Raw genomic sequence first — 21,018 nt, 5'->3', positions numbered from 1 at the left:
TTTCTCTTGTGTGTTAATCATTGTGATAAGGCATGTAAAAGTTTGTTCTATGCAGCACACAGCGTCACAGGAAGCGGTGCTCTCCAACTCAAATATGGCCAGCCAAATCTCCAAGCGTCCAACACGGAAAGTAATCTGACATCATCATCAAAACACACACGCACAGGACTACCAGGTCGGTTCCCACAATAACTCAGCGAGTGTTTGTCCAACTTGTTGCTCCATTTCACATAATGAAACAATAGAATGCACACGCAGTAAGTGATTCCAGTGGTTTATGGAGCAGTGCTGCGTCAATGCTGACCTCCAACTGCCCACAAAACGGAGAGAGAGAAAGAGGTAAAGGGGGGGACTACATAGAAATGTCCTCCTCTAATAATGTTCAAGTGGAAAGTATCTAAGGTCATTTAGGTAATTACAGTAATAGAGAACATTTTAACTATTGGTCTTTTCCAGACTGTGAGAATTTCTATGTCTGATGGTTACACTTGTATGTAATTATATACAGATTTATATAGAGAGGGACGTGATGCTGTCCAACAGTATAATGTGTAAGGTTTGTGTAACAGGTGAATTACTAAAGGTAGACCTGAAACACAAATGCCTAGCATTATATTTTTTATAGGTGTCACTGATCACATGGACACATAAAGTAATTTAATTTTCATGTCCCCCATAAAATGAACCACGCTAACCTCAGTGATCCTCTCACGTTTCATCTACCGCATAGGGTAAGTAGCAACCAGGTCCTGCTAATCAAAACAACTCTATAAAATCAGAAGTTTTGGCAGTTTGTAGGTGTGCAGCATTCTCAGGTGTCTTAACACATTTTCAGCATTCAGCGAAAACAAACACCTCATAGGAGCTGTCAGTGGCGATGGTAAAGGGGTGATGATTTGGGCTTGTTTTGCAGCTGCAGGGCTTGGGCACCATGCAGTCACTGAGTTGACCATGAACCAAACCAAAACCAAAGTGTTCTAGAGTCAAATGTGAGGCCATCTGTCTGACAGCTAAACTTGGCCCATATGAGGTAATGCAACAGGTCAGTTATCCCAAGCACATCTCAAATCTACAACACAATTGCTGAAAAATCAATGAATCGAGGTGTTGCAGTGGCCCAGTCAAAGTCCAGAGCTCAAATACTGTAGTGGGACCTTGTAAAGAAGAGCGGGCCAAAATTCCTCCTCAACAATGAGAGACTGATAAAGTCCTACAGAAGCAATTACTTCAACTTACTTATAATTACTGCTAAAGGTGGTTCTACAAACAATTGAATCATGGCATGCACTTTCACAGGGCCGCACAGAGCCCTGGGAAAATATTTTTTTCACAGGACTATGTTTGACCTTTTTTCTGTTTTCAACACCAACTGGATGGATTACTGCGAAATTCGCATTCCCACTGGGATGAGATTAATTGTTGGTTATGCCCAAGATGTGATTTGTTGCCAAACAAATAGGTTATCAGCAAAATCAAGAATAATCTTCACGAATCACATGGATTTAGATGGGTGTAGCTACTGTGACGTCACTGGTTTGTGAACTCCTTGAGAAGAAAGTTTTCACTGTCATCACATCACAGTGTTGGCGTTTTCAAACTGGAACCAGCAAGCACGTTTGTTAGCTAACAACTTAAAAATCATGAGTCATTAGCCAAGACGTATATCCAGTTAATCCTGCTTTCTGACTCTTAGAATGACCAAAATGTATAAAATGGAAATAATGTTATATTAGGTATGAACCAAAATGAGTGAGCCCATCAGGAAAGTGCTTACTGCAGTCAGAGCTGAGAGCCCTTTCCCCAAAGACTTCTACAGGGTTTTTCATGCAACAGGTATCCCCCCCCCCCGGTGGCCATTAAAAGGCATTACCTGAATTGGCTTTGCTTCTCAGAGCCAGAGGCTACATTCATCTTTTACACTATGGTGCAAATTAGCCAGATATAAGCATCACTGCTGCTTAGTAGATTTTTACTTTTGAGGTAGACTCTCACCTACTGCTACAGAAGACAAAGAAGAGTTTCTCATTATCATCAAGAAATCTTTAATGTGAACCTGGCCAGTTTCCCAGTGTGATCATCAGAGACAGATTCGATGAAAATTATATGCACAGAAACATTAATATCACCACCTTTTTCTGTCTTACCGAAGGCATGGATGAACTTTAGGCTTCAGTTCACAAGGTTAGCAGACCAGCTGCTATCTACAGCTTAATTTATTGAGTATAGTATAGTCAGTGTCGGGAAGGTTACTTTTAAAATGTATTCCATTACAGATTACAGAATACATGCCCCAAAATGTATTCTGTAACGTATTCTGAATACTTTGGATTACTTAATATATTATCATGCTGTTTACAACTATGTGAATGTACTATTGCTGTGATTTATTATTGTTACTGAAGGTCCGCGGCTCCGAAGCGTAGTAAAGGGACCTCTGACTAATACGGCGGGTTCCGAGTTGGGCTCATAGCCGAAAAATAGCTTTACTTTGTTGTCTGGGTCAACTTTGCTTGCGAGAGACAGAGAGAGGCGTTGAAAGGCTGCTCCAACGGAAATTATTGTTTCGGAGGAAAACACGAACACGGTGTACAGTCGAGTCTTAATAGTTTACTTACAACTGGGCTCGTCAGGCACTCTTCTTGGCTGCAGTGGTTATTATTATATTTACATGCTTCCAGCTCCCGTTTCTGCTCGATGACAACTCGTACTTTTCTACTCGCCTTTTTCTCCCTCCTCGAGTTCACGGACACATAACGTGTATGGCAGTCAATTCTCCCTGCAGCACGGACTACACTGCCCATGATGCTACATTCTTTAGAGCTATACCTGTAGCATTCTGCCTGTTAGCTTAGCACAACAACAACAACAAAAAGGCGCTCTCTCACCCAGGAAACACGCAGAGAGAGAGTGTCACCCTGTAACCATGGCAACTGTAACGCTGCCACCTGGAACAACAGAACGTAGCTGTCAAACAAAACCCAAACAGTCCTGACCCGCGACAATATGAAACAGGAAAGTACTGCCGTGTAATCCATTTAATTCAACAAAGTAACTGTATTCCAAATACCACCTTTTTAAACGGTAACTGTAACGGAATACAGTTACTCATATTTTGTATTTTAAATACGTAACGGCGGTACATGTATTCCGTTACTCCCCAACACTGAGTATAGTAGATTAGTTTTCTTCAGACCACATAATACAGAACCGTGACACAATGTAATGTTCTCATGGTAATGTAATGTGACTCAGGTCCGTTGTGGATAAGCCCGTGTTCCAAAAGTTGAATCAGTGCACAGGTTCTGTTTCCTGATCAACTCTTTTCTGGGGAAGTCACTGCACAGAGAAGCAACAGTGACACCTGCTGCCCTTCTTAAGATACACAGCCATTACAAACCATTAAAAAGCTCCAAATTATTTCAATACAGTTTGTTGCTTTTGTTTTGTTTTTTATTTGTGTAAAATTTCCAAGAGCATAAGATAAATGCATCAGTTTTATTTGTTTGTTTTTTCTGTGGGAATACATATTACATATAACAAGTAATTAATGATCTAATTAACTTTAACGCATTAACAGTATAAACCTTTTTTTTTTACTGAGGATTTCAGCGGGCACCCAATCCTGGATATATTCTGAGCTCTTTTCAGAGACTTTATAAACCCTGTCTGCACGTATTTATCTTGTCAATCCAACTTTTCTTAAGCTCCTGTCTCCTACAGTTTTCAGCCAGATGACACAGTGAGTGAACAGTGAGTGAACAGTGACACCTGCTGGTCAAAGTGTGAATAACTAAGAAAACATCTACAGCTGTGTGTTTACGTTCTGGGGTCCATACAGAGCATTGAGGTGGACGATCATGTTTTCAGCGGGGCTATTGCCACCTCATGTCCCTCTGGATGCACCCCTATCCAATCCCCAAAAACTCAGTTTGACACACAGAAAAGCAACAGTGTTGAGAAACCATGAGATTGAAATGCATGGCACTTTTGCTTGAGAAAAAAACAAAGTAATTGAAAGAGTTAATACTTTGTGATTATTTCTTTTTTCTGAATCTTGTCAACATCTTTGTATACTTTGAATTTAACCTGCAGGGATGGTTGTAAAACTCACAGGGATGCACACACATCTAACAGAAACGAACCGTTTTATTCTCAAACTGTTTTTACATGAGCAATAAAATACAACACTATGTCAACAATTGGATCGGTGAGTGTGTGTGTATGTGTCAGTAACATGATCAATACACAGTGTCCCAAAGTTTTACTTCATAGAGTAAATAGAAACAATGGAGACAATTATAAACCAAACATAAACAAGGCAGAAGTGTTCAGTACATTCAGCACAGCAGGTAACAGTCGGTCCCAGTGTTCCAGCTGTAGCTTCTATAAAGGAGTGTTGACCGATTGATCATCTTGCTGGGCCAATCAAATTCACTTCTGTCTCTACCTGACCAATCAGGTGGCTCATCTTCCTCACAGTACCGCCCGCTTCCATCACAGCTCATCCTACAACATACAAACGTGTCAGACTCCAGTTCAGCGGCTGGGTTGATTTGTGCTTGAAGTTAACCGGCACTTACCTTTGGCTTATTGTGTAACCGTGGCAACAGCTGTTGTAGCCGCTGTCTGACGGTGTCAGCGATCACGTTAGCGTCTCGGCTATTGATATGCTCCCCACTCTGTTCATGCTGTCAGAACACACACATACACACACATTATAATCTTTTCCACTATTAAGTCAATCCATAACTGATTCTTTCCCATCAAATCTGATGATGAAGGCTGTGCTTTTTGCTTTTCTTTTGTTTTATAAAAGTAAACTGAGCTCTTTTTTTGGTGATGAATATAAAACATTAGATTATAAACCTTGCTTTTACTTTTTTTTAAATGGTATTTGATGGACAAAATGTTAGAATGGGGAAAAATCAGGAGTTGATTCCTAATTAACAAAAATATTTGGGAGAAGACAGATTCACCAAAACAAAATAAAAACAAACATAAAAAACTGAAGCATGGAGAAAAACATGGCAAGCAACACAACTTTTACAAAATAAAAAGAGGCTACAGCCATGAAGTCTAATCCTAGAACATTCTTACTCTGAAGTGACAGTGCTAGTCACGGTGTGTGTGTGTGTGTGTGTGTGTGTGTGTGTGTGTGTGTGTGTGTGTGTGTGTGTGTGCTTACCCTCTTTTTTCCCAGGTATGGGTACAATCTGACAGTTGGGTAGGCGGTGATACCAGCTAACTGACAGGTCTGATAATGAGCCTGACAGTCAACCTTCCCTGCCCGGACCTCGCCTTTAAGCATCTGTCAATCGCACACACACAAAAAGCATGACTGCAGGACTCTTGACTACAAGAAAACCATACTTTTAAGAAACTCTTAATTTGTGCTTCGTCCCACAGTCTGTTGGAGAAGTTTACTTTCGGTTTGTCTCATCAGTCACTGCAGAAAAAAAGCAACAAGATTCATGCAGAGAAGCAAAGTTTTCACACCCGAGCTAGGACCTCAAACTCCGGGGCAAAGTGTTGACAGGGTCCGCACCAGGGGGCATAAAAGTCCAGGACCCAGTGATCCCGACCTGACAGAACCAGAGATCTGAAGGTCTCTGGAGTAAGGTCCACAGAGGCTCTGGGTAAAAAACTGTACACACAAGAGAATAACTCAACTATTAACACTGGACACGTCCCATTTCATTGGTTCTTTTACTGCAGAAAGAAAGAAAAACCCTAAAGAAATACAGAAAGACAAGAAAAGGCAACTTGCATCTCACCTCAGTGCCCATGTTCTCAGTGAATGGGCATCTCTGTGCCAACCATTATAACTCCTACAGAGACAGGCAGGCGAAAAGGAAATCAGTAATCAATAATCTAAGTAAAAAGAAGATGTAAGAAGGTAAAACAAATAATTCTGATCATCTGAGATGTTGTGATGAAACTCATATCCATATTCTCATCTCCTGGGAATATTCATTTCCCGACATCTGAGCATGTAAAGTGAGTTACATACGTATAGCGATCTGGCTGCCGGCTGTTTCCAGGGTACAGGCGGATTTCTGGGTATGCTCTCACACTCTGGCTCTGACAGAACGACTGAAAGCGCTGACAGTCGACCGAACCGACCAGGATCTGACCTGAAAGCAGCTGGATGGAAACCAAGACGGCGTCAGGTTAGAGGCTGCTCTCTCCTTCTGCTAGCTGAGTCCTGACCCTCTGTTTTCATCTGCTGATTTCTGTCACTTGCTTTAGGTTCATAAACAAAATCCCAATGTTCCTGGTTTTCTTCACAAATTCACTGTTTTGTGGAGTTGTGCAGATTCAGTCATAGGTATTAATTTTAAAACTGACATCTAAACTGAATTTCTTTCCTTTAAGGTTCATATATTTTTGGACCAGGGCACAATTTGGCTATTTTAACTGTTTAATAAATCGCATTCAAGCTTATGTTATACAATAAATATGGGTTTAAAGGAAAGAATCTCAGCTCAGTTTTTAGAAATATGCCATTAATTGTCAAGGACAGGTCATGCTGCAGAAACAAATCTATCAAAGAGAGAGCAGGAAAATTATGAATGGCAAATTGAGACCTTTGTACATTCTGAAAACAAAATACAAAAAGTGTCTACTAAGGTTCATCTAAAGCATACAACAGCAGAACAAGCTGGAGGCCGTGTCATGGCTCGAGCTTCCAGTGGCTCAGGGTTACTGAAGTTTACTGATCAGGTGACAGTAGAGTGAAGCAGCTAGATGACCTTTAAAGTTTATACAGCTCTCCTTCTTGTGTTCTTTCATTTTGTGTCTATGGTCTATATATGGCACATGTAAAGTGAGTTATACCCGGGCCATGCGTCTCCATTCAGGCATCAGAGCCTGACAGGGACCACACCAGGGAGCGTAGAAATCTACCGCCCAGATCTGTCCTTCATCTCGACCTGCAGCAGAGAAACAGACCACTGTGTTAGACTTTAACTTTAATAATCCAGCCTCTATGGTGCTTTAAACTGAAAGATGGGAATGGGTAGTTTTCATAAAACAGCAATTGCAGCTGTCAAGTTCTTTTACAACAGTGCTGTTCAAAGTCTTTGCAACTAGCCCTTTGTGCAAGAAGCAGTTTATTGTCACGGCCGTGGTTCAGGGGGTTAGGAAGCTCATCTTGTAACCGGAAGGCTGCCGGTTCAATCCCCAGCTCTGTCTGTCTTGGTCGTTGTGTCCTTGGGCAAGACACTTCACCTACCGCCTACTGGTGATGGCCAGAGGGGCCGATGGTGCGGCAGTCTTGCTTCTGTCAGCCTGCCCCAGTGGTTTGCCTCCACCAGTGTGTGAATGTGAGAGTGAATGAATAGTGGAATTGTAAACCACTTTGAGGGTCTCGAAAAGCGCTATATAAATGCAATCCATTATTATTGTCAGGAGCAGGTTTTACCTTTAATTTTCTCTGTGAAGCTTGAAGGATCCAAAATCAGGACCGATGGATTAACCAGGTCCTGCAGAGATAGAAAGAAGCCCTTTGTGATCTCACAGTCTTTTAAATACTCCACTTTGAGACCAAAGGCAACCAAAGGAAAACAGCAATGAAAAAAAATTATACTATGCATCAAATGTTATTTTGTAATAATATTGACAGTGGTGATGAGCCCTTTAGCTGCAATGATTCACTGAGTAATAAAAAAAAATTGATCATAAAAAAATTCTCAACACAAACTTTGCTTCGATGCTTTGGTTAATGCACGGCTCTGTATTGCACTGATGTGTTAAACGATGTAAACGTGAGCGCTTAACACAGGTGTGACTAAAACAAACCTTCAGAATAAATGTGTTTAGGAGCAGCGTGTGAATAAAAAGTCGGACAACATTCAGCCCACTCAGGCCTCAGTTTTAAACAAAAACACTGATAACACAACAGCAGCAATGATGATGATGCTGGCAGTTTAACGTGGACCCGGAGTCTGTTTACACACCACAAAGAGCAAAGAGACGGAGCCGTTACTGAGACATTGAGCTCAGGTAGAATGAAAGAAAAATGTTTCTAGTGACGTAAACAGCAGGGCTGTTCCTGTGATCACCAATGGTAAAAGGCATTAATCTTTAGTGGGGGAAAGCGAGCGGGAGTCCTTCATCAAAACACCCGATCATCAAACTCTGACGTAAAGAAAAGCAAAGTTTGTAGCTGCTCCGTCCACCGCTGTTTGTTTTACACAGAAAAATCTGCAGTAAATCTCCAGAAGTTGTATTAAAATGTTCAGATGAACCGTTAACTTCGTCCGAACCCGTGTTCAGCTCTCTGAAGGCTGACAGCAGCCGTCCTATTTTAGATGGAAACAATACCTGCAGTAAACAGGGATCAGTCTAAAGGGGGACATGGGGTGTAAAAAACCATATAAACGTCAAGTGCTTTCATAAAACATTTCAGATTAAAGTGAAATAATATAAAATATTGTATCAATTAAATTGCACTAATATTTAAATATATAAAAATAAAAGCTTTTTTTCACAAGCCAATAAAAATGTGTTTAATATATATATATTTGCATTTAAGAAAGCGTTTTCTTAAAAAAAAATGAAATTAATATGGTATGCAAATACAGCTAAAGGGTTTAGCTGGGTTTCTTCTTTTACATGCAGTGAAACTTTAAAATATTGCAATTTCCAAAATGGAAACCAATGAGCAGTTCATTCTGAAAGACCTGTAATCTCTTTTGAGTTTTTATTATTGCTCATAAATGAAACTCAAGTATTTCTTATCCGATTACTTGATTAGATTACTGATTCATTTGAAAAAGATTACTCATTACAGCTGGAGCTGTAAATTTCTTAAAGGTACATTTTGACCAAACGGTGTACAGATGACAAAAATCCAGGCAAAGAGGAGCCATTTCAGTTGTATTTGATGTAGTACCTGTATAAACTCCAGGATGCCATCAGCTGAATGATGGCCTTCATATTCATGCACAGAAGAACCATTAAAGATCACTGTGGTGGGATAAGCCTGAATATTATACTGAAAAAAGAGAAAAGTAAATTACTAATTGGTCGGCACATTTTAGCCTTAAGCTTAAAAATCAACAATATACACGGATGTGTGTGCTTACTCTAGAACAGAGGTTGTGATGGATGGTACAGTCCAAAGTGCCAAACTTCATCTGCCCAGCTAGCTGGATTGAAGCTTTTCGCAGTTCCGGCAGTAAAGCTCGACACGGGGGGCACCACTGCAAGCAAGAGCCAAATGTTTGTGAGGTTAATAAGTAGCAACGACAATTCTTACCCAATGTTCAAATCTGAGCTACCAAGGATTTAGGCTGTCGGTGGTCGTTATCACGTCAGTAGTTTGGTTTTTAACTAGTGCTATTTACAAACTTCAGTTTTCACAAAGTGGTAATAGATTAAAACTGATTTTAAGTCCCATTTTCTCACTTTTGGTTTTTAATGTTTTTACTACGGTTGACAAAGCTTGATTAATTAGCCCTTGTTCACACAGCGTTCTCAGTGTTTCAGGGTCTTTCTTGCCTCTTACAAGCTCACAATGCTCCCAACAAAGTGGTCCATATCTGCCTCGGAGTTAGTGACTGTTTGTGTTGTAGGTGTAGCACCACCACCAGCCCTGAAGTTAAACAAGGACTCTGACTGGCTGCATCATCAGTGCCAAAAACATTTGGCGCAACCAGCAGATTACTCTTGTGCTACGTTTGGTCCCTTAGCTCATAGCTCAGTCACACTAGAATAAAGATAGTATTAAACTGTCAAACCCTGCAATTATAAAATAAATAAAAAATAACAGTGATTGCATTGAATATTGTTTGCAACTGAAGAATGCACAAATAGCTCGCCTGGTGGGAGACGTGTCTCCAAACGATCCCAGTCCAGCTCAGACTGGATGCAGTCACGTGAAGCTACATCAGGGTCAAAAGCTATTTCAAAGTGAAATTCTGATATTTTTTATATTTAAAAAATAAAAAAATACAATTTTTTTCTTTAATAATTATTTTATTTTAAATAATTTATTTGTTTTCATTAACTTCTTTTTTTGGGTTTCAAATTTATTTTTTTTCACTTTCAGACTCTTGATCCTGATTTTGTGTTGTGACAGATTTCCAAAGCTTTGCAAATAACTCCGTCTAAAAGACAATGCAATCAATGTGAGTCAATCTGGACTGATAAGAGTAACTTGCCTCATCGATTGGCTTTTATCAATGTTTTACAGTCAATTGTCACATTATCACAGCTGTGTGTAACTTCTCAATCGCATTCAGCCAAATATAACATAAATATCAACGCTTAGAAGAAAGAGAACAGTATGGATATATTTTACAATTTATTTACTGGTTGTTCCAAAGTGGTTTACACTTTGTATTTTAGTCACTGAAGCAACTTTAGGTTTAGTCTACTATAATCTCGTAATATTTAATCAACTAAAACTAAAAGATTTAGATGCAACAACTACAAACTCTTTTGTAGTGAATCAAATGTAAATAAATAAATAAGGGAAGAGTTTGTTGTTCACTTTTGAGGTCACAGCTTAATAAATCATTTTAACCACTAAAATAACCACCTACTTGAAAATCTGCCACCAAAAGATAAAGCACAACATCATAATTGTGATTAAAGTAGTCAAATACAAACCGGAGCGAAGAAGTCGACGAGCCACGGCTCCTTTCTGTCTGAAGGAAAGTTGTCCGGCCCCAGAGTGGTGACAAAAGCTCGAACGCTGTCCCTCGCAAAACCCACAATATTGTACAACACATCTTTGCCTACACAAAACACACGAGTTAATGCAGATGAGCAAACCTTCTCTGAACGGATTAACTTAATAAGCCATTGTTCAACCAACCTTAGCAAACTGGCTCCTCAAATAATAACATGAGCCCTTTTTTGGAACTCCTCTATCCTTGTAACCTTGTAACAAACTGCTAGTTGGACAAGACGTACATGTCCTCCTCAAACATGCAGAGATATTCAAACTAATTTAAACAAATAAAATGCAAGTGGAGAGCAACATGTATGGGCTCAAAATGTGGTCATAAATATTTTGTACTTGTAAAAAAGATTTGTATGTGTAAAAAAGATTTGTGTGTGGAGTTAGCCCAAAAAAACCCCTGAAAGTTACAACTACGAATTTTGACCCTATTTTTCTTCCTTTAAGCTGATTGGTCAATGTCATGTCAATCACAAATTAAACAATCCAATCAGAGAACAGATGGGTTTGGCTGTCGGAGGGGCACTTTTTTGAACAGCAGGTCCTTGAAGGGTAATCTCTATATAAATATCCGATAGCAGTTAGGTCCCCTAACTTTCAGCAGCTGTTGAAAGGATAAAGTTGTGGTATATCAGTGGTTAGAAATACCATTATTACTTTAGGATTAGTTTAGCACAAAGTCAGGGCTGACCCAGGACCATTGCTGTGAGTCACAGTGCGCAGCATAAAAGTCCTTTCACATCGGACGCAGGATGTGCTGCTAATGCTAATTGCTAACTAAAAGCAAAGGATCCAGAATTTGTTGCTGGCTGCTGGGCTCTGTGGGTTTTTGCAGCAGCTCTACCTGTACTAGATGCACCTGCTCCTTGTCTTTTCTATCTCTGACTTTATGTCCTCTACAAGAGTTTCTGGTTTTTTTGCTAGTTCTTCAAATGTTCAATAAAAACATGTATGCTAATTCATAACGAAGAAAGCTTTGTAATGAAGACTGTCATTTCCAAAACACTGCCCCCCCTGCGTCCGCAGCGCTGTTGAAAAGGCTGTGGAAGTCCCTGTATTAAACACGTAGTCCTGTGACACAAAAATCACCAAACTCGGACGACCACAGACTGTTTTCCTTCGTGGTGATGAAGGAAAACGCTGGGTTGGCATGTAAAAGGGCATTTATTCCCTTCAAAGACCTGCAGTTCAAAAAAAGCGCCCCTCCGACAGCCAAACCCATCTGTTCTCTGATTGGATTGTTACATTTGTGATTGACATGACATTCACCAATCAGATGAAAGGAAGAAAAATAGGGTCAAAATTTGTAGTTGTAACTTTCAGGGTTTTTTTTGGCTAAGTCCACACACAAATCTTTTTTACACACACACAAATCTTTTTTACACACACACAAATCTTTTTTACGCACGCACAAATCTTTTTTACGCACGCACAAATCTTTTTTACACACACACAAATCTTTTTTACACACGCACAAATCTTTTTTACACACGCACAAATCTTTTTTACGCACGCACAAATCTTTTTTACGCACGCACAAATCTTTTTTACGCACGCACAAATCTTTTTTACGCACACACAAATCTTTTTTACACACACACAAATCTTTTTTACACACGCACAAATCTTTTTTACGCATGCACAAATTTTTTTTTACACATACAAATCTTTTTAACAAGTACAAAATATTTATGACCACATTTTGAGCCCAGTACAATGCAAATGTAGTACTGACCATGGTGGATCTCAAAGTCGTGGATTCCCAGTCCTTTAAAGACAGCCATACAGGGTTTATGAATGTAAAGAGACTGACACAGCTCTGAGTCCGCTATACAGTCCACTCTGCCAACCTGGAAGGACAAACAGTCAGTCAGACAGGCAGGCAGACAGATACATGCAGAGACACGCACAGACAGTCAGATAGACAGATACCTGTATGTGGTCATTTCGGAGGAAAGCTTGTAGCTTCTTGTACTCGTTGGAGGCAGAGTTTTTGTTACCAAATGTAAAACTGATTAACCAGCGATGATGGGCCAATTTACTCTGGACGAAACAAGTTACACTGCATCAGAACAATTTTACATTGTACTTCTGTATTATATTGAATTGCGCTGTAATACAATACAAGTAATTGTATTATGCACAGGTGGACTGTGCATCTGGAGTCAGAATACCTGGAAACTGTCGCTGGTGAGAAGTTCCAAATCAGGTAGATGGTTGATGACCTGATTATAAATTTCTTTACTGTCCAGAGTATTCAGCCACTGAAACACATACACATAGAGTCAGTATTCCAGTACTATACACAGTATTAGCACAGACAGTAGTGTGTTCTTCGTCTTACAAGTACACTGTCTGGTTTATTCAAAGCACTTCCAGGTGGGAATAAAGCAGTTGCTCCACTGGTCACCTGAAACACAACAGAAAGATTAGCCAAGCAGGCGATACTGCTGGAAATAACTAAATCAGTCTAAAGTCAGTTCTAAGCAGAGCACTATGTGTTGACAAAATATCATCCTCCCTCCTGGCTGTAGCTCAGGGGGTATTGCAGGTCATCTACTAATTTACTAATTGGAAGGTTTGGTTTGTTCCCTAGTTGCTCCAGTCTGCATGTCAAACTATTCTTGGGTAAAATACTGAACACCACGTTGTTGTCTCAATGTGTGGAAAAAAGGGTGAACGAGGCATGCTGTATAAAGTGCTTTGGGTGCTGAGGTAAAGTAGAAAAGCACTATGTAGAAACCATTTACCCCCATCTTTGCAGATGATACTCCCACTTACATTGTATATAAACCCAACTACACAGATATCTCATGCAAGTACCATTACTATAGTACTTCTGACCCTTACCTGGAAACTTGCACAGATCTGTTCATCTGCTGTGCAGTCCATCCATCCCACCTTAACCAGACCATCCTACATTCAGACACAAACACTTAGCAGTTATAAAGAGATCAAACAGGCGCTGTAGTATTTATTACAACACATACATCAGCATCACAGCTACTAATAAACTTGTCATGATAGAACTACAAATAAAAGTTAGATTTTTTTAAAAGATTTTTAACATTACACAATGTACGTTACAAATGAAACATAACTTGAGGATAGTGAGCTACCTTTATAGGATTCAATCAAATTGCCTAGACGACACTAACTGTCATAGGTCTGTCGGTCACACACAGACATCGTTTACAAGGCTGTTCCTCGCAGCTATTAGATTGGAATGACAAGCTGGAAATCCAAAGTACGTCCTCACTTCAAAAGGTTAGAGGACAAATGCATGAAGATGACACACAACCCCTCAGAGAAAACATTTGCCTGTCATTCATCAGCCCCAAATAAAGCTTATCATTTGAAAAATATAAAGAGCCACACAGCAACACTGTGGTTAGACACACGGTCTCTTTGGTGACACATTCACATAAGTAGAATTTAGCATTTAAGCCTTTTTTTTTGTCTTTGTCTTTCATGTAGGACAGTGTTAACATTATTAGTGACATATATCCTCAAGGCCCTTTCACATAGGACGCGACATGCGCTGCGCTGACCGCTAACTAGAGCGAAGGACCCAAATTTTGTGCTGTGCTGACCGTTGTGCTCTGCCTGTACATCTTTTTTTTTGCAGCCGTTTTACGTGTAGTAAGATGCCCCTGCTCCTTGTCATTTCAAAATCTCTCTCTCTGACTTTTCTCTCTTCTCAAGTACTTTAGAGGAAAAAAATGACCTCTTCAAGTGTTTGAAAATTTCTAAATCCATCCAGGGCCAATTTAACCAATCCCATAAAACACACCTGCTGTGTGTCTGTGATATCACATCTCTAAAGCAGTTTTGTTCTGTTCTTCACACAGCTTCAAATGACATAAAATCTGAATGATCGTTAGAAGCAGAGCATGTGGTCTGCACCAGGCCTTATAATTTGACTAGATTCTCTCTATGCCTGATTTACTGTCCTCCTTATCTGCTCCGTGCAGCTTGAAGCAACTTCCATAAAAAATATTTTATGTAAGTGATGTGGCGCACAAAGCAGATTCAGGGATTCTTCTGAATCACACTGCAGTGTGTCTGGTGGGATTTAAGCATTTCTCTGAGTGGGTATTTCAGGTGTAAGAGTCATGGGTCTGGGAGACTGAAAACCAAAGCTGCGTGCCCCTCCCTGCATGGCTTTATAAAATGCTCTACTGGCTCAAATCTTTAAAGTGAATTCATTTATTCAGCAGACACAGCATGTCTCTGTGATAAACAGCTGTAAAAACATTACTGCTGTTGTCTCACCAACATTCCTGCCAGCTTCTGTCTCGTTCTTGGCTCCAGGCAATCTGAAAAAGAGACAAACACCATTTATTTTAAACAACAAGCTTGATAACACCAGTACACTCTGTGTGTCCACGTATCAGAGCACATGGTTATGTAGACTGATTTGTGACACATCTGCCTGTCTTTTCATAAAGAGTCTTGTATGTGTGTGTATGTGTGTGTTAGCATGCAAAAAAAAAAGCTGACTGTGCACATGTGTTACCTCCACTGTCAGAGCAGAAGGTGATCAGCCAGCCAAGCCCTGACGAGAACGCGCTCTCTATCTCGCTGAACACGTTACCTGGAAAAAAAACATTAGTACGTATAGGATGAGGAATAAACTCGAACAACAGAAAAACTCTCCACAGACTGTATTTCACTGAAAGTTTAGCCAGACTGCTCGCTAACACAAAGTTAGCTCATCTCAGTGTGGTCGCGGGTTGTAGTTCACCTTGCCAGAGCTGAGTGATGGTTGTAGTGATGAACTGCATGGAGAAGCGAACCAGGTTGTCTCTATTGCGCTCCCCATTGAATTTCTCTGGTCTCTACAGAAATGCAAAGAATTGATAAGAAATTATAAGAAACAAAACATGGAACATGTTAAATAAAGCTTTCAAACAGTGAGCGCAAACTTTTATGTCTGGGTTTTACTTTGTGAATGTGTGAATGCACAAACTCATCAGCGGAAAAGTGACATTACAATGCACCAACTAAACATGTGCCTCAAGCAGCAAACATCAAAGAGGTTTAACAGAAATAACCACTCGGCTGTCGGGTCTCCATCTGTCTGTCTCCGCATCCACAACAGAGTGCAATCAAAGCTATACACGGTTCTCCAACAGCATCAGTAGTTGAAGTAAATGTACCCTTGAATGAGAACGTACTCACTGATTTTCCTTAACATGCACTTTTTGCTTAGTGTAAACAAACAAAGGAGGCAAAGGATAAATAAGCTGTTTGCCTATCATAGGAAAAGTTCAATTATGGACTAACACTGGTAACTGTATACAACTGGTTTCAAGCTTTTGTCATTACTTTGATGAGTCTGTTAAACTCATTTATCGACGTTCGATTGAAACTTTTACTTGGTGCCTGCTCAGGTTTGTAGTGTTCAGGTGCTTGAGCTAACTCAGTATGTGCATGTACTACATTCATTTTTCAAAGTTGAGCTATATCCATTTTTGCTACAAAAAGCAGCAAACACACCTGTCCTGATCTGTATATGTACAGACTGGGGTAGCTGTTGATGCCCTTCCTCCTGCAGAGATGATTGTTGTCTCCACAGTTCACCGCTCCAATCCTGATCACACCATCCATCTCCTTGGCAAAATCCCTCCACTGTGACATGCAAAGGTCAAAGCAAACAGACACGTACATATTTTAGTAACTCACTCTGTCTGACACAGAGTCTAACTCTGTCTATGTGATTATTATCAAGTTACAACTTGAGAAAGAAACTAACAAAACCAGGAATGTTTTTCTAACAGATGCATATATAACACAGAAGAAAACAAAATCATAAAAGGGTGCAAGACTGAGGATGTGTGTTTAGTGTGTTTCTTGTGTAGTGTTACCGTCGGAGCCAGCTGGTGACAGTGGGAGCATCGTGGGAAATAGAAGTTGATGAACCAGATTTCTCCAGAGTTCACTGCTGCTTCTGAAGCAGACACACAGACACGTCAGTCACTACCTGTTTACGCTCTTGTTTCTCACACGGTGTTTGTGTCGTGGTGCCTTTGAAATCCTTTTACTGTTGCTCCCACTGATAAGAGTGGGGTAAAACTACAGTTTGGAGAAAGCTGCACAGCTGTTCTGCTTTATGCTAAGGTCTGAAGACTTACAGGAAAAAAGGTTTACGGCACATATATACACACACAAAAAAAACAGACAGCAAATAGCAGTTACTCTGGAGTTGGACCAGCCATTCCCAAACTTCAAAGTTTGAATTGTACCCTGCAGCTCACCCAAAACTAAAATCAAACAAGAAAACCATTAAACATTCCCTTTGTGTTTTCAATTTGATTTGCTGCTGACAGGTTTACTTCCAGATTAGGCTCTTTGTGTCTGATGACAAGATATGAAATAAGTTCAGGATAAAAAACATTTTAGAACCAATCCAGCATGCAAGACAAACAACTGAGAGCCTCTTCACTCATGAGCAGAGAATTTGAAATCAGAAGAAGACAAAGACATCCGTCATGAAAGAATGGAACCTGATGTCTATGTGACAGTGGGTAGGACTATTACAATTACAATGTGTGGAACCGCACATAGTAATTACAAGTGTATAAATGTGCGTCTGGGATGTCAAACATAAGACTGAGGGGCGAGAACCACAGATTAGATTTTGGACTTTGTACTGTGTTTTGTCTTTCAGACAAAATAATTTTTCTTCAGTCCTCTCAGACTGCTCATTGTGGATAACTAAATGTGAACATTTGAGAATGTGCTAAAATGTTTTTATACAAGAACAAACAAACAGTTTGTTTGTTTGGTGGGTTGATTGGTTGTTTGGGGCCAGTGCACTGTTTTTCTGTTCCAGCACAATTAAGATTAGCTCAGGCTCTGTATGACAATGAACTAAAATGTGTTTGACACCTCTGAAGTTAATTATGCAATGTATGATGTCTGTCATTAAACAAGAACAACAAGATTTCAAAAGCCAATCAAAATAAATTTGAGAAATCTTTAAATTTACATAGTTCTTACGTGTTGGCTTTTTCTGAAAGGAAAACATCAAACAATCGAAAAAGGATGAAGGTTTTTCTCATTTGTACACTAAAGCAAAAACAGAATATGTTTTATATCTTACCAAAGTCTCCACTGTCCAGCGTGATGATCTCCAAATCATCGTCATATATACCTGGACAGAAAGACGAACTTAAATACTGAACAACTCTTTGTTCACAGCAGAGCTAGCTATTCTTTTCTTTTTACAATATCCTCATAAAACGATTTCTATACAAACAATTGTAAAAACATTCAAGTGTTGTAACATCCCATTGGTTACTTACCAAAGTCATATCTGTAGTAGTTCCAGCTCTCATAGCGTCCGCCCTGCTGCTCGTCCAGTCCTTTTTCTCCATATTTATCATATTTCTTTCTCAGGTCTTCATCCTTCAGAACTTCATAGGCACGATTGACCTGCAGGAACTTCTCGTGGGCTGAGGGGTCACCCTGAAATAGTCGATAAGCATCAGTTTTGTCAGGGTTTCATAGAGACGCGACAGATTTCAGAGAATTACTGTGTCATTTTTTTGTGTTTCTGGATTGTGGTTTGTCCGTGTAACTCACAGGGTTTTTGTCAGGGTGCATGGTGAGCGCCAGCTGCTTAAAGGCCCGTCGTATCTCTTTGGTCGTCGCTTCCCTGCTGACTCCCAGCAATTCATAGTAGTCCTGGCCCTCTGCCCAAACTGCCACCAAAAGGACGGTGAGGAGCATCGGCAGCACCATAAGCCAGATGGACCGAGGGTGTTGGGCCCTTAAGGCAACCCTGTGCGCCATCGGGAATGTTCCTTCAATGAGTCAACAAGCAGCCGCAACTAAAGGAACTGGGGCAGAAAGACACAAAGATCAGTTCTAAATACCCTGTCCACCCAACCCTGTAGCCATTACCATCCCCTTGCCTCACTAATATCACAGTAAGTGAGGCAAACAGCTTCTTTCCACAGCAAGAAAAAAAAACAAATACAGTCACTACAGGAGAGCCAGCATGTCACCTTAGGAGTGTCGTTTACATATGTGGCCTGTTTGGATTGGCTTAAAGGATGGAAGCATTATCTCTACTTTTATATGGCCTCAGGCTTTGGAAGGACAAGTGGTCTGCAGATAAAAGAAAGAGGAGCATTTTTTTACACCGTTGTCTTTTGCATTGCAGTTTCCTGCACCTTGAACTATTCAAACAGTTGCTTTGATATCCGCAGATTTCTTCCCTGTTTTCAGGGTCACTCCAGGAGGATCGCCTATTTTTATGGTACAACAGTTTTCCTCGAGAAAAATGAACATACTACAACATATTTAATTTTACATCTTACACAAACAAAAATTTAAATGAAAGCTGCATCTGCTTCCACGAAGCTGCCTTTTAATTAAATGGTAATTACATTTGATAAACGGTAGCTTTCAAAGTAAAAGCCTCCATTTCTCTATTCTTGATCAGAAACAGAGCATCCATGTAGATTTGGGAACTGTTTACGAGATTAAGGGAGAAATAAATAGCAATAATAGCACTTAGATATTTTAATCAAAATTCCAGAAGATTCTGAAAAACAAGCCTAGTGAAAAATATTTTTCTTGATACAGTAGACGAAGCCAAAAAGGCGATACATCAAAGTACATGCATTGTTAACACGCCTGGGGTTATTCCTGTTACAACTTGCTCAGCTAACTAGCTCGTTAGCTTCACTGCGACACGGAGCTGTTTGCTGTCTTATTGGTGAAGCAAAAGCCAATATTCATGTAATATTTAGCAGACATTTCAATATTAATTTTTAATGCGTCGGCTTTGTTACCTTTAAAGAGTCCCAACTTCCAAAAGTCTGGAGATGAAGATCCGCATCAGCGTCCGGCTCGGACCCGGCATCAAGTTGCACACAACAGCCCAAGCTGCTTCCGCTTACTGTGCTTCACAATAAAGGTCGTGCAGCTAAACGGTACACTCTGAGTCTCACACAGACAAAACTAAAACTTTATGTATGTTCAGAAAGCCACTCGTTAATCTAATTTCATTGTGTTATTCTGTTTATGATGGCCTGTTCCCAGTGTTGGGAAGGTTACTTTTAAAATGTATTCCATTACAGATTACAGAATACATGCCCCAAAATGTATTCTGTAACGTATTCCGTTACGTTACTCAATGAGAGTAACGTATTCTGAATACTTTGGATTACTTAATATATTATCATGCTTTTTACAACTACGTGAATGCACTATTGCTGTGATTTATGAAGGGCTCCGAACCCGTAGTAAAGGGACCTCTGACTAATACCTCGGGTCTGTGTCGGGCTCGTAGCCAAAAACTAGCTTTACTTTGTTGTGTGGGTCAACTTTGCTAGCGAGAGACAGAGAGGCGTTGAAAGGCTGCTCCAACGGAACTTATTGTTTCGGAGGAAAACACGAACACAGCCTACAGTCGAGTCTTAATAGCTTACTTACAACTGGGCTCGTCAGGCACTCTTCTTGGCTGCAGTGGTTATTATTATATTTACATGCTTCCAGCTCCCGTTTTTGCTCGATGACAACTCGTACTTTTCCACTCGCCTTTTTCTCCCTCCTCACGGTCACAGACCCATAACGTGTATGGCAGTCCATTCTCCCTGCAGCACGGACTACACTGCCCATGATGCTACATTCTTTAGAGTAGCATTCTGCCTATTAGCTTAGCACAACAACAACAACAAAAAGCCGCTCTCTCACCCAGGAAACACTCAGAGAAAGAGCGTCACCATGGCAACCGTAACGCTGCCACCTGGAACAACAGAACGTAGCTGTCAAACAAAACCCAAACAGTCCTGACCCGCGACAATATGAAACAGGAAAATACCACCGTGTAATCCATTTATCTCAACAAAGTAACTGTATTCTGAATACCACCTTTTTAAACAGTAACTGTAACGGAATACAGTTACTCATATTTTGTATTTTAAATACGTAACGGCGGTACATGTATTCCGTTACTCCCCAACACTGCCTGTTCCACCCACCAGCTAGCGTTATAATTTTATTTTGATAACAGAACTCTAGCTACCGGATACTTCTTGGTTTTCTGTAGAATAAGTGACAAATATTTAACAGTATTTGCCACATATTGATGACGTTCACGCAAATGGTGTGTTCGTTCGTCGGTGGATGTGCGATCCCAATGCTTCCAATTGGAATTTCAGTGTCCGGAAAAGAATTATGAGATAAAAATTTCTTATGCATAATTAAAATAAAGTAACCAAATGGGGGAAATATATAATATTCAATTAAAAAATGTTGATTTAATTACTAGATCAATGCATTTTAGTTATTCTTGAACTTTTGGTTAATTG

The 21,018-nt window shown here is 40.1% G+C and overlaps 1 protein-coding gene across 3 annotated transcripts; it reads right to left on the bottom strand.

Moving 5' to 3' along the window:
- Nucleotides 1-4,128: 4,128 nt before the first annotated feature.
- Nucleotides 4,129-20,399, bottom strand: dnajc10 (DnaJ (Hsp40) homolog, subfamily C, member 10). Of its 3 annotated transcripts, none has more exons than XM_082508334.1 (26): nucleotides 20,141-20,399; nucleotides 19,498-19,609; nucleotides 18,281-18,537; nucleotides 18,001-18,163; nucleotides 17,799-17,849; nucleotides 16,561-16,643; nucleotides 16,193-16,324; nucleotides 15,438-15,531; nucleotides 15,210-15,287; nucleotides 14,966-15,009; nucleotides 13,541-13,606; nucleotides 13,035-13,100; nucleotides 12,865-12,954; nucleotides 12,623-12,733; nucleotides 12,426-12,540; nucleotides 10,618-10,745; nucleotides 9,090-9,206; nucleotides 8,897-8,998; nucleotides 7,424-7,484; nucleotides 6,838-6,932; nucleotides 6,011-6,144; nucleotides 5,775-5,828; nucleotides 5,497-5,644; nucleotides 5,186-5,308; nucleotides 4,581-4,688; nucleotides 4,129-4,506 (listed from the first exon to the last, which is right to left on the bottom strand). In XM_082508334.1, exons 3-26 carry the CDS (start codon nucleotides 18,488-18,490, stop codon nucleotides 4,495-4,497), a joined length of 2,385 nt encoding a protein of 794 aa, XP_082364460.1. In that variant the 5' UTR covers nucleotides 18,491-18,537; nucleotides 19,498-19,609; nucleotides 20,141-20,399; the 3' UTR covers nucleotides 4,129-4,494. The 3 variants fall into 3 exon arrangements, with proteins under 3 accessions (XP_082364460.1, XP_082364459.1, XP_082364458.1); XM_082508333.1 differs by having other exon boundaries at nucleotides 19,498-19,604; XM_082508332.1 differs by lacking the exon at nucleotides 20,141-20,399 and having other exon boundaries at nucleotides 19,498-20,044.
- Between the last annotated feature and the right edge of the window lie 619 nt (nucleotides 20,400-21,018).

Source organism: Aulonocara stuartgranti, assembly GCF_965226115.1.
Source record: "Aulonocara stuartgranti genome assembly, chromosome: 16".
NCBI lineage: Eukaryota > Metazoa > Chordata > Actinopteri > Cichliformes > Cichlidae > Aulonocara > Aulonocara stuartgranti.
This window is presented reverse-complemented; position numbering and strand designations above follow the sequence as displayed.